The 14,283-nt window shown below is 40.5% G+C and overlaps 1 protein-coding gene across 4 annotated transcripts; it reads right to left on the bottom strand.

The window, feature by feature from the left end:
- Window positions 1-245: 245 nt before the first annotated feature.
- ZNF382 (zinc finger protein 382) lies at window positions 246-14,211 on the bottom strand. Of its 4 annotated transcripts, none has more exons than XM_056136496.1 (5): window positions 14,078-14,211; window positions 11,768-11,841; window positions 6,990-7,156; window positions 6,635-6,730; window positions 246-2,330 (listed from the first exon to the last, which is right to left on the bottom strand). In XM_056136496.1, exons 3-5 carry the CDS (start codon window positions 7,138-7,140, stop codon window positions 925-927), a joined length of 1,653 nt encoding a protein of 550 aa, XP_055992471.1. In that variant the 5' UTR covers window positions 7,141-7,156; window positions 11,768-11,841; window positions 14,078-14,211; the 3' UTR covers window positions 246-924. The 4 variants fall into 4 exon arrangements, with proteins under 4 accessions (XP_055992471.1, XP_055992473.1, XP_055992470.1 ...); XM_056136498.1 differs by having other exon boundaries at window positions 6,862-7,116; XM_056136495.1 differs by having other exon boundaries at window positions 6,990-7,116.
- Between the last annotated feature and the right edge of the window lie 72 nt (window positions 14,212-14,283).

The raw sequence follows: 14,283 nt of genomic DNA, 5'->3' as shown, positions 1-14,283 counted from the left end.
TTGTTAAGGAGTGAAGCATTACTCATTTTTACAATCACTTCATTTGAAGCTTTTCCATCCAATGTGATTCCCTTAGAGTTAAGATTGCTGTGACAGTTCTAAGTTGTTTGGTATTATCTACCAAATCAATTGAACATACATATGACCCAGGACCAAGAAATTCCACTCCTAAGAATATATGTGCAATATATACGTGTGTATCTACGTGTATATGCACATAAACATACGTATATGTTCACAGAAGAATTATTTAAGTCCCTAAGCTGTAAACAATGAAAAAAATTATAGTAGACTGGATAAGTTGTGAATACAATTATATAATAGAATCCTGTACAGAATGAAAATAAATGACATTCTACCACATGCACTAATGATACATTTTTAAAGACATGATGAAGGGAATACACATATTAGGAATGATACACAATCCAATTTTTTAAAATGTAGGAGTACTGCTATTTATTCAGCCACTGATTAAGCTGATTGAATTGATACAATCCAATTAATAAAAGGTTTTATGATCTATTAAAAGCCAGACCTGTGGTTAACTTTGAGGAGGTAGCAACTAGCTTTTTTTCTATATTTGCAACGAGAAATACAGTTAATACCTCCTTTCTCTTAAAGCACTTATGTATAGTGTGGCCGATGGACCACCTATTTATTACAGGTTCACAATATATACTGAAATTGAAAATAAGCAATTTTAATTATTAGTAGCAGTTTGACAGAGGAAGTTTATGTCTGCTGAACCTATTAAAAATTTGATTTACATTTTCAATGATATTTATACTGTAACTCTTTGTTTTATGGTCTAGCAAACAGTAGGTGCGTATGTGACCTGAAACCTTAAGTTGTTGAAATTATATACCTGCAAGCAACATTATGTACAGGGTTTACTACGACTTTTTAAGTTTTTAACACCATTTACTGAATTTCTCTGGTTTCTACTGTGTGAGTTTTCTGATGGACAATGAGGTTTGACTTACAACTGAAGAACTTCCCACATTCTTTACATTCATATGGTTTCTCTCCTGTGTGAGTTTTCTGATGACGAATGAGATTTGATTTCCTACTAAAGGCTTTCCCACACTGAGGACACCCATTGGATTTCTCTCCTGTATGTATTCTATGATGAACAGTAAGGATTGCCTTCTGGCGGAAGGATTTCCCACATTCATTACAAATATAAGGTTTTTCTCCTGTATGAATTCTTTGATGGAGAGTGAGAGTTGTTTTTTGACAGAAAGATTTCCCACATTCATTACAAATGTAGGGTTTCTCTCCTGTGTGAGTTCTTTGATGTACAGTGAGGGTTGTCTTCTGGATAAATGCTTTCCCACATTCATTACACTGATACGGTTTCTCTCCTGTGTGAGTTCTCTGATGATCAATGAGGTATGATTTTTTTCTAAAAGCACTTCCACATTGAGTACATTCGTAGGCTTTCTCTCCTGTATGTGTTTTGTAATGTCTGGTGAGGGTTGCCTTTTGTCTAAAGGACTTCCCACAATCTAAACAAATGTAAGGTTTCCCCTCTATATGTGTTTTCTCATGAAGTGTGAGTGCTGTTTTTTGACGAAAAGCTTTTCCACACTGATTGCAAACATAAGGTTTCTCACCTGTATGGATTCGCTGATGTTCAATGAGATATGACTTCCTTCTAAATCTATTTCCACAGTAAGGACACTGAAACGGTTTCTCTTCATCTTGAGATCGCTGATGCATAAAGATGGACTTCCTACAGAGGAATTTCCCATATTTGTTGTAAGCATGGGGCTTCCTCTCCATAACAATTTGTGGATGGACACTGAAATTTGACTTTTTGATGAAAGCTATTTCATCTTCATTATATTCCAAGGTTCTTTCTCCTTTGTGAGTTCTAGAATGTGCAAATAATATTCCTTTCATAAGGATGGGTTTCTCATTATGTTCAAATGCTGTTTGAAACTTCTGACGCTGAACAGATTCTTGTTTTCCACTTAGACTTCTTTCTGTTTGTTTATAGAGAGTAACTGCAGTATGAGTTTTCTCATTTTTAGCATCAAGGAGCAATTTCTTCCACTCATTACCCTCACCAAACTTTTCTTCCACAGGGCTTATATTTCTAATGATTAACTGTGAAATATTTTTCAAAACCTTTCCATCAGGCTTATACTCATGCAGTGTTTTTTTGGAAATAATATGACTCTTGCCTACAGTAAGTGCTCTCCCCCAAATATTATTTTTTTCCTTACTTAGTCTTTTGTGGTTGATGAGTATAATTGATCTAGAATGCCTGTCTTGATAGTCTTTGAATTTCACTATAACATCTTCAGTTTTTCCATCTTCTTCTAGAAAAGAACATAGTATAATTAATAACATTGTCATCCTTTAGTGTTATGGATTGGAGATATATTTGAACAACCCACACTGCTCATGGTGGGACTGCCTCTCTCATTATATATACAGAAAGGCCAAAATAAATTACCTCTTAGAATGGAAAATGCATGACATAAATCCTGTTAAAGGAAAAACTGGTATAAATAAAAACTGGCATAAACACATAGTATATAAATTACACAGAGTAGGTGTAATATAAGAACAACTGAACAAACACAAAGGGTGGTGTCAGAGGAACTGTTGTTGGAATAAGAAGACTCAACAATAATGGAATGAGCCTGTCAAGGGCACTAAACAAGAAGCAAGAAAAATTGTTCAGGTGATGATGAAAGCCTACAAGTTTATTCCCTCAGAATTACATACATTTTATATAATATTTCCTTTCCTGTAGTAGGTCATCCATGGCAAATGAAGTCTGTCAAGTACTCATCTCCCATTATAGAAACACTAGCTTATAGTCTATACTCTAAATCTCCACTTAAGTATAATTTATTTTCTCTTAGAAGAGGAGAATTATGAAAAAATATTCCCACTTGGGGCCAGAGAGATATTTAAAGCAAGCAGGACACTTGCCTGCACTTGGCTGACACAGGTTCAATCTCTGGCATTCCATATGGTCCAGCACTGCCATGACTGATTCCTATGCGTAGAGTCAGGAATAAGACCTGAGCACTTAAGATAATGGACTGAGCCTGTCAAGAGCACTAAAAACGAAGCAAGAAAAATTGTTGCTTCTGGTAGTGGTCCCCTCAAATTAAAAAATATACATATTCTCACTGGGAATTATAAGCCAGTGGACAAACAATACTTGAGACATGAATATAATCATTGTTTAATTCAGATTGTTACCAATTTTTATCTTCCATCAGTGTATCAAGAGTTCATCAAGCTGACTTGTTCTATCATCAATTCTTGTTTCTGTTGTCAGTCATACCTGGTGATGCTCAGGAGTTATTCCTGGCTCTGTACTTAGGAATTACTCCTAGTGGTGCTCAGGAGACCATATGGGATGCCAGGTATCGAACCCGGGTCAGTCATATGCAAGGCAAATGCCCTACCTGTTCCAGGTCCCTGATCATCAATTCTAACTTTTCTTCTTATTTTCAGGGAAATACTGGTTCAAGTTTCTTTTCCAATGCAGTAACACCTTAACTCTGTTATTTCCTATAATAACAGAGAGAGCTGTGAAGGACTGGATTCTTCAGAGTGATATGGCAATGACTGACCTTTAATAATAAATGCTTTAATTAGAAATTATCAATTATTACTGCTACATTACTATGTATACCAATAGCTCAGGTGCTATATTATTAATTTTATTATTATTTTGGGGGCGTGAGGTCACACCTAGTAGGCTCAAGGGCTATTCTAGGAATTATTTGGAGGTTCACTCCCAGAGGTATTCAGGAGACTATGCAAGGTCAAGGATCAAATCTGGGCCTCCTGCAAGCAAGCACTCATTAACCCTTTGGGCTATCTCCTTGGCATAACAAGGGGAATTTTTTTTATATGACCTTTTATTACAAGAGGAAAATTTTAAAGGTGGATTCATCTTACCTATAACCTGGATCTTTTTTATTTATAATACCCTAAGTTTTAAACAATTTCCAACAAAACGTAAATAGGTAGTACTGTGTCATATATTTACACATGTAAGTAAGTAAGTAAGTAAAGGCCCTCCCGTTGATCATCAATTTGCTCGAGTGGGCCCAGTAACGTCTCCATTGGAGACTTTGTTGTTACTGTGTCTGGCATATATCGAATACTCTCGGTAGCTTGCCGGGCTCTCCGAGAGGGGCAGAGGAATCGAACTCGGGTCGACCATGTTGGCTGCGTGCAAGGCAGACGCCCTACCCGCTGTGCTATCGCTCCAGCCCTTACATTTACACATGTAATAACATAAAAACCTACTGATTTACAATAAAAGGATTGATTCTAATATCTTCAAAGACTTTATGAAAAGGTTTATGCAGAAAGTATATTGTTGTACAGTTATATTTATGTAAGGTAAAGGTAAAGGCCCTCCCGTTGTTCGTCGATTTGCTCGAGCGGGCCCAGTAACGTCTCCATTGGAGACTTTGTTGTTACTGTGTTTGGCATATTGAGTACATCACGGGGAGCTTGCCAGGCTCTGCCGTATGGGCGAGATACTCTCGGTAGCTTGCCGGGCTCTCCGAGCGATAGCACAGTGGTAGGGCGTTTGCCTTGCACGCAGCCAACATATTTATGTATAGTTCAAAAATATGCAAACCGAATTTCTTTTGACAACTGGAGTTAAACTGTCACTTTTAGGGTTAGACTACTCTCCAATTTACCCAGAAGTTCCATCCTTATAGGATTAATGGTCTGAAATTAGAATCTAGCCATACTCTGCACTATTTATTCGTTCTCAGATTTTGGGCCACACCCAGCTATGCTCAGAACTTGTTCTTGGCTCTGCATTCAGGGATCACTCATAGCGGGGTTTGGGGGGATCATATGGTATGCTGGGGATTGAACCGAAGTCAGCTGTGTATAAGACATTTGCCTTACCTGCTGGCTCTCTGTTGACCCCTGATTTATCTATTTTAATTAATCATCATTTGGGATGGCCTCTCAAGTGATGTTCAGGGGCTCATGGGGTACTAGGTCAACTGGGGCAGATAGTTAAATGCTACAACTGAGGATGTGGTGCTGCATGGGCCCAGGAGAGCTAGGAGTCACCAGAGCCATACCTGGCAATTCTCAGAGGTCACCAGGACAACACTTAGTGGTGCTTTGGGGACATATGATTCTGGGACTTGAACTGGGGCCCCTTGCATGGAAGATGTGCCCAAACCCCTATACTATCTTTCTAGCCACTCAAGTATTCTTTTATTTTTCTGTTTTGGGGCTATACATGGTAGTGTTCAGGGTTTAATCCTGGTTCTGCACTCAGAGATTACTACTTTTGAGACCACCTCTGCCCTCAGCCAGGACAATTGGCAAAATCCAAAGCACTTAATGATTTTCCAATTCCTGATTCTACTAGAAAACATCTTGACTTTGGGTTGACTTTTTTTTCCTCTTGGTTTTTGGGCCACTGGGTGATGCTCAGGGGTTATTCAAGAATTACTCCTGGCAGTGCTCTGGGGACTATATGGGATGTTAGGGATCAAATCCAGGTCAGCTGTGTGCAAGGCAAGCATCCTACCCACTGTACTATCACTTCAGCCCTGTTACATATTTTTGAAAATGAAACATAGGGCCAGAGGTAGCTCAAAAGGCTAAAAAGTGTGCTTTATACAGAGAAGGCCAAGGCTTGAACCCTGGCACAACATGTGCCAAGAACTGCTAGGAACCACCACCTAAGCACAGAGCAAGGAGAAGCCCCTGAGCAATGCTGGGTGTACCTCTTCCCAAATGCTCCCTAGGACCAAAGAGAGATCAAGTGGTAGAGTACATGCCTAGCACTGAGTTCAATCCCTGGCACCACTGCTCTACTCTACATCCCAATACCACTCAGGTATAGTCCTGGTGGTCGGCTGAGTATTTCTTGATAACCACCATAGCCCCCTGTATACCACTGGGCCTCAGCACCAGAAGGGCTGTTGGGTGTGGCCCCTATAAAATAGATCCCTAATAAGATGGCTATGACTGGGGATGGAGTGATATTACAACGGGTGGGGAATTTCCCTTGCACACAGCCGACTCTAGTTTGATTCTCAGTATCGCATCTGGTCCCCCAAGCACTTCCAGGAGTAATTCCCAAGTGCCGAGTCAAGAGTAACCCCTAAGCATTACCAGTATGACCTAAAAAGCTCCCCCCGCCCAAAAAAAAGGCCATGATCCTCTACCCCCCAAAAAAAATGGAAAATATAAAATTTTGGTGAGGACAAAGAAAAAAATATTTATATATTATTGGTAGGAATGTAAAAATGGTGGAACCATAATAAAACTGGTTTGTTTCCTAAAAAAAACTTAAACATGGAAATTATCATATGATCCAGCCACGGTACTTCTGGAAATATAATCAAAAGAATTGGAATTGGGCTAAAGGAATAGCTCAAGGGGCTGGAGCACATGATTTGTACACAGGAGGTCTGGATGTGATCCTTAGCACCATATGGCCCTCTTAGCATTGCCAGGTGTAATCCCTAGTACAAAGCCAGGAGTAGCCCCTGCGTACCAATGGCTTGGCCCAAAAACAAAAAGAAAATGGAAAGAAAATATCAAGAGGTATATTTTATGGATTTTTTTGAACAAAGATGCCTACAAATGTAATCTTTAAACTCACCTAGGTCGCTGTGACTTGGAAAAATTCTCTCTGTTGTCCACAGTTCTTCTCCTTGTTCCAACTTGCGTATCATATCAGGCTTAGTCATGTGAAACCCTGACAATAAATAATAAGATAAAGTGTTATTAGTAAATAAGATTGCTGAGGTTTCAAAACTATGAAAGAGAAATAAATAGATTCTAGGTGTTCGGATGAGGCCCACATGAACACTTTACTAAAGCTATTACCTCGTACTAGATAAGTGAGGACATAATTCTATTTTCTGCTAACAAAATGGGATTCATTTCCTCTGACCTGTGAAAACATAAAGGAAAAGCAATGCACAATGCAGAAAGATGCATAGAGTCTTCCTTACCCACGGAGATGAGATGGCAATAGTTTTCCAGCATGACATCCCTGTAGAGTGCCTTCTGTGCAGGGTCCAGATGTTGCCATTCTTCCTGGGTGAAGTCCACAGTCACATCCTTGAATGACACGGGTCCCTGTAATGGCACACTCTTGTTCATCCTAAAGGGACTAAAACTAGTGAGAACGAAATAGCTGAGACATGGTTCTGATCAGCAGTCAGTTGTTTTCTTCTAACTTTGCAGAACACTTTAAAAATACATTCGTCTGTATTGTTGTTGTTTTAGGGGCCACATGTAGTGATGCTCAGGAGCTACTCCTAGCAGCATTTGGGGAACCATACAGGGTTAGGGTTAGAACACAGGGCTCCTGCATGCTCAGCAGGCGCTTCAGCCCTCTGAAAACGCACTGATCTGTATTGACTAATTATGTCATGCTAAAAAATGAGTTAATGCTATGTGACTTGAATGCAATCAGTTGAATAAAAAAAACATGAAACCCTGCTGAGAAACATACCAGTAGACATATGCACTTTAGAGGTGGTATGGATACAATGACAGAAACATATACTTGGGAAGTGCTATAAACTGAAAGAAAGAATTCTTTTGATAGGGAGAGATGGTTCAAGGCTGGAGCATGTACTTTGCAAACAGAAATTCTGGGTTTGATCCCTGGCACTGCACAGACCTTTGAACACTGCGGGATGCGACACCACCCCCTGCCCCTAATTATTTTTTTTCTTTTTGTATTCCTAGTCATCACAAAACATGACAGTTTTGTATTCACAATGAGTTTATTTGATAGGAATATAGGACTTTGGCCTTAAAGTTCATGAGGAGGGTTGGAGAGAGAGCTCAAGGAGCTGAGCACATCTTTGCACATGGGAGGCCTGGGTTTCATCTCTGGTACTACATGGTCTCCTGAGAACAGAGCTGGGAGGTGTTCCTGAGAATTGTCAGGTTTGGTCCAAAAAAAAACACCAATCAAAATGTTCACAATGAAAATAAAATCAGCTCATAAATTCAGGAAAAAGCAAAAGCACTGTATGTTAGGAATGTTGTTGAATTTTTTTATTTTCTTGTGAACCAAGATAATTTTTATCCAACTTATGTAGAAAGATATAAAGGGATGGGGCCAGAGCAATGGTACAGCAGGTAAGGCGCCTTTGCCTTGCACGCAGCCAACCTGGGTTTGATCTCCAGCATCCCATATTATCCCCCAAGTACCTCCAGGAATCATTCCTGAGTTCAGAGCCTAAGTAACCCCTGAGCATCACTGGATATGACCCAAAAAGAAAAAAAAAGAAAGATATGAGGGAAGAGAAAAAGAGAAGTACATGTTCAAGAGAGAACAGAGGCAAGCAAAGAAACAAAGATAATTAAGCGAGATATGTGTTCAAAGGAGAACATGAACTTGAAGAGTAAGTCTGAATTTTAAAAAGGAAAAGGTATAGATGGAGTTAGGCAGTCGGCATAATTCTGGATTTTTCCCTATAGAGCAATGGCCCCTTATCAACATTCTTGAATATACACTAAGTATTTTCCTCCCAAATGTCTTTTTCATTCCATTGTAACACACCGTTTTATGAAGTATAAAGAATACAAAGAGGCTATGGATGTGGCACCAGTAGTAGAGAACACACCTAGATATGCATAAGCCTAAACTCCATGGTACTGCAAACTGCTCCCAGCATCACTGGGTGTGCCCTCCCTCAACATCATCAAAAAACAGTAGGGGCCAGAGTCATCGATCATAGTCGATAAGGGCCACTTATGGCTTACCTAGGTTTGGTTCTTGGCACCCTGTACGGTCCCCTGAGCCTTCCAGGAGTGATTCCTGAGCACAGAGCCAGGAGTAAGCTCTGAGCATCTGTGGATGTGGTCCAAACCACTACCACCCCCAAAATAAAAGAAACAGAAACAGTAAGTCTATATATATACATATATAGATAGATAGATATAGATATAGATATATAGATATATAGGCTGGAGCGATAGCACAGAGGGTAGGGTGTTTGCCTTACACTAGCCAACCTGGTTGGCCCAGGTTTGATTCCTCCACCCCTTTCAGAGAGCCCAGCAAGCTACTGAGAGTATCTCACCTGCACGACAAAGCCTGGCAAGCTACCCGTACCATATTCGATATGCCAAATACAGTAACAAGTCTCACAATGGAGATGGTACTGGGCCCGCTTGAGCAAATTAATGAACAACGGGAGGATAGTGACTATATATATATATATGACAAAATTTATACTTTAGAGTTAATATTACTGAAAACTGAAGAAAGCCTGATATGTTTTTTATTCTTTGCCACACTGGGCAATGCTCAGGACTTACTCCTGACTCTGCACTTGGGGAACCATATGAGGTACCTGGGATCAAATCCAGGTCAACTGTGTGCAAGGCAAAAGTTGACCCACTATACTATCTCTCCCGTAAACCTGAAGTGTTTTATGTGAAAGGACAATTACATAATCACCATTAGATGTCTCCTAAACTAAGGTCTTAGTTATTATTGGTCAGATGGGATAATTAGTTTCTGCATTATGAATCTCAACAGAATTGGTCATAAGTTGGCTGCAGAGGGAAAAGAAAAGGACAGAGATCTTGGGTTGTTGGTAGAAGCATGTACAGAGAGCTGGAACTAGAAAATGGAAATATGAAACTGAAGAACAAATAGACTGAAACAAATGAGACAATAAGAAAACTCTGGAAATGCTTGAAGTGTCTATAGGACAGGTGGTGACAACTATTGGAGGTTCTGAAACTGCCTGGAGGCCTACGATGTAGAGATGTATTTGATAGTCATAGAATTGCCTCAATATAGCCTTTAGAGTGAGGCTGATGGTGCATAAAGAAAAAAAGATGGTGTAAGAAGAAATTAGTGTTTGGAGAAAAGTAATATTTTATTTTGGGGGGTCTTCTAAGTGATGCTAAGAGTGAGTCTGGGTCTACTGGTAAGAATGTCAACCAGGTCAAATGGTTCATTGCTAGAGTTCAGTAATGTGGTGCTGCTCGGGCCCAGCAATGCTGAGGCCTCCAGGGCTACACCCAGCAGTGCTCAGGGGGAATTGCAGTGCCAGTGATCAGACTCAGGTTTCTGCACACGCAACATGTGTAATCTTCCCAGTTCTGAATAGTTTTACACACACACACACACATACACAATCACTATTGCTACACCTGGCAGTGCTCAGGGCTTACTCCTGGCTCTGCACTCAGGGTTTACTTCTGGTGGACCTTGAGACACCATATGTGGTATCAGGGCTTGAGCTTGGGTCAGCAGTATGCAAGGCAAGTACCTTAATCCCTGTATTCTCTCTCTGGCCCTACATAGTAATATTTTAAATAATTCTAGATGAAGAGAAATTTTCTGAAAGAGTTGGAAAAAGGACAAACTATCACTTTTGATTCAAGAATAGAATATTTCCATTCCTTTTCCTGTACCCAAATGTAAAAGATTAGAAGTAACAAAAAGATAAGAATAAATATAGGGTTGGGGAATGTGGCTCAGTGGTAAAGTGCATGACTGCACGCATGAGATTAGGGTTTATTCCCAACCAAAAATCAAGAAAAACAATAAAAGCATAAATTGGTATCAGCACTAAATACAAGAAAAAGTTTTCTCTGGTAGGCCACGGTTAGTAGTGACTGTGGACACTGAAACAAAATAGACAGTGGGAGGTAGGAGGGAAACTGGACTGGAGGGAAGTGGTGAAGAGATTGGTATTGGAACAATGTATGCCTGTATTTTAAAATACAGTTTAGAAACTGTATATATAAACTCAATTATATACAGTTTTAAAAAAAGCTCTAGGGGCTGGAGCGATAGCACAGTGGGTAGCGCATTTCCCTTGCATGCAGCCGACCCGGGTTGGATTCCCAGCATCCCATATGGTCCCCTGAGCACCACCAGGAGTAATTCCTGAGTGCATGAGCCAGGAGTAACCCCTGTGCATTGCCAGGTGTGACCCCAAAAGCAGAAAAAAACAAAAACAAAAACAAAAAAGCTCTAAAAAGAGAAATGCAAGTTTGTAAGCAAATCTTTATCCCAAAGATCTCACAAAATAGGACATCTTACCACCAACTCTTCCTTTTTTGAGGGAGGCCATACTTGGCAGTGCACAGGTGTTACTCCTGGCTCTGCACTCAAGAATCATTCCTGGCATACTCGGTGGACCACACAGGATGTCCGGGATTGAACCCAGGTCAGCCGCACACAAGGCAAATGTGGTACCTGCCGTACTATCACTTCAGCCCCTTACCGCCAACACTTTGTCTGTGATCTACCCTAGATGTCACTGCAAAACCAAGTCAGTGGAAATCAAGGTTTTTTCCACATCTGTTCCTTGACTCCTCATTACTTATTAGAACTCACACCAGTATCTAGGAAAGAGTGATTCACTCAAGTAATATACTCCAACTTAAGAGAGTCCTTTTCTGTTCCAGTGACACTTCTGTGAGCAGACCTAGAAAGGAACGGATCGATACGTGAACAGTGGTTATTCCTAGAAGGTGCGTCTGGGGAAAGCTTATCTTTATCTAGTAGGCATAAGAGGAACTGGGAACAGGGCTGAAATTAGTGGGGAGGCACCTAGAGTATAAAATGTAGGAATACAGAGCTCTGACAGTCTTTATTCATTTTGTACCTTAGGTCACTTGCTTCCCTCCCCTTCATCTGAGCCCTACCAAGAAGCAGTTTTATGGGAGCAAATATCATGTCAGGACAGGAAGCAAATGTTCCTGTATTCTGAGAACGAGTTACTTCAGAGAGGGACCATCTCACCTGCAGCATGGCTTTAAGAATTTTCATGGGACAACCTCCTCTTTTGAGTGCTTCTTATGGAAGAAGAAATGATCCTAAGACAGAGATGGGGGGATAAAAGGAGAATGTGAAATCATGTTTAACTCATATTCCACAATGAGTCAGTTACATCTGCTTAACTTTCACCATTTTAGTACATGTTTACTCTGAGTGCCCCTAAAAGTTCTAGAGCAGATGGGGGCTGGAGAGACAGTACAGCAGGTAGAGCACTTGTTTTGCAGGTGGCCAAGCCAGGTTCAATTCCTGGCACAGCATACAGTTCCATAAGTAGCACCAGGAGTGACCCTTGAGCACTGCTAGATGTGACCCAAAAACAAAACAAACACAATTCTAGGATAGAAATTAGTGGGGGAAGTGGACAAATCCTATTCCTTTACCAAAACCATAAGTCTTAGTGAACATAAGACTTTGTAAGACTTATGATTTCTAGGGAAATTGCTGAAGCTCAGAGGGAACATTGTAGCTTTGACCTCCATCTCCTTTGAAGGACATTTTTATTATCTCTAAATTGTTCTTCATGCACTTTCTATTAATTTATGAGAGACCGCCTCCCCACACTCTGACATATGTGGTTGACAACTTTTGGTTCACTACCTACCAGATTATAGTATAGAATTCACACATTTCTTATTATCAGGGAGAATATTATTATCCTTCTGATAAGTTCATAGAATTTTTTATCCCCCCTGTGATGCCATCCATGTATTGTATGCCTTTTATTGTCTAATAAACTGCTTTTCAGAATTTTCATTAATTAATTTTTTGGTTTTGGGGCTATACCCAACTATGCTTAGGGCTTACTCCTGGCTCTGTGCTCAGGAATCACTCCTGATGAGCTCGGGAGACCCATACAGAGTGGGAACTAGGTTTGGCAGCATGCAAGGTAAAAGCCCTTCATGCTTTACTAACTCTCCGGCCCCAATAGGTTGATTTTTTAAAAGGTAATAATTTAACCCTTTAAGCTGCAAAACTTTAAAACATTACTCATGACAATGGAATCCATATTTCCTCAACTGACATGAAATGCCATCTTTTTTCATATTAGACATCTGTATAAGCTTGAATTTTTTTTTTTGGTTTTGTTTTGGGGCCACACCCAGTAGTGCTCAGGGTTTACTCTGCCTCTGTGCTCAGGAATCACTCTTGGCAGGGCTCTGGGGACCATATGGAATGCAGGGGATTGAACCCAGGCTGGCTGTGTTCAAGGAAAACATCCTACCCATTGTACTATTTCTCTGGCCCTGAAGCTTGAGAATATTGGGACTTTCTAATTAACTTTACTATTTTATGTCTTTATTAATCTCTGTAATTTACTTGTATAACTATTCAGAAATTATGAAAAATAATTACATTATCAGTAATTATTAACTACTAAACAACATTAAGAAGCTAACCTTTCCATTCTCTAACCTTTCAAAGGTTATTTTTCTAAGAGTCCAGAATTTTCAAAATTATTCACTGCTACATTGACTGCTACAATGAATATTTAAATTAGCAAAATAACTAATTACTAAAATAAGGCTGCCCTTGTGATTAAAGTGTATCAAAGACATTTTATTATCTTAGATTGCCATGGATTTCACCCAAAATCAGGATATATCATACAAGCAACAGCATTATTTATTTCTCATACTACGTTAGGTTTATCACTAATTTTAATTTAAATGGTGTTTTTCCGGAGTAAATCTTACCCTCTAGCAATCATGGAAACCAAACCTTTTCTCTAACATTTATTCCTCTACTTTATTTGCAAAATTACTACTGAGTTATGATTTTGGGCAGACTTAACGGTCACTAATCGGATAAGCAAATCTTGCATACTCAACTAAACAAGACTTTAACAGTATCTTACAAACCTATGCACAATATGTGTATACTTGGACTTTCTAATTAGTGTTAGTGTGAAGTTAATCAAACTAACTTCAGAAAACCACCATCCCATAGCCCCACAAAGCACATCACACACAATCCCAGCAAAATCTCTCTCTCACACACCCCCCTCTTAAATCAAATGCCTTCTCCACTGTCACCGACAGTCTCAGACAACTCAAACCTAACTCTGAAAAAGGACACATGCAGCAGAAACCCCGCGCGGGAATACGATCCTGTCCACGTTGCACGCACACACACGATCCCGTTCACTTTACACACACACCGCGGCGCCGCGCCACGCTCGGTGAGGCCCGGATTCCTGCGATGGGGCTTCCTGGGTTCCAACACAGACAAAACCAGCCCTCCCCGAGTTCCTTCCAGGTCACACTCGATTCTCACCCTCAGGGTCACGCCCACGGACCACGCCCAAGGCCGCGTCGCACAGATCAGAGCGGCTGGATACCGCGGGTCGCTTTCCGGTTCCCTCTGAATCCACGAGGTCGAACGCGGACTCCGGGCTTCCTCCCCGGCCGTCCCACCGGTCCCGTCCCCCGAGTCTGCCCGCGGACCCGCGTCCCCAAGATTCCCTCAGCCACCCTCTTCCC

This window comes from Sorex fumeus, unplaced genomic scaffold (assembly GCF_029834395.1).
Source record: "Sorex fumeus unplaced genomic scaffold, SorFum_2.1 ptg000122l, whole genome shotgun sequence".
Classification (NCBI taxonomy): Eukaryota; Metazoa; Chordata; class Mammalia; order Eulipotyphla; family Soricidae; genus Sorex; species Sorex fumeus.
The sequence above is the reverse complement of the archived record's forward strand: the minus strand, read 5'-3'. Positions and strand labels throughout refer to the sequence as shown.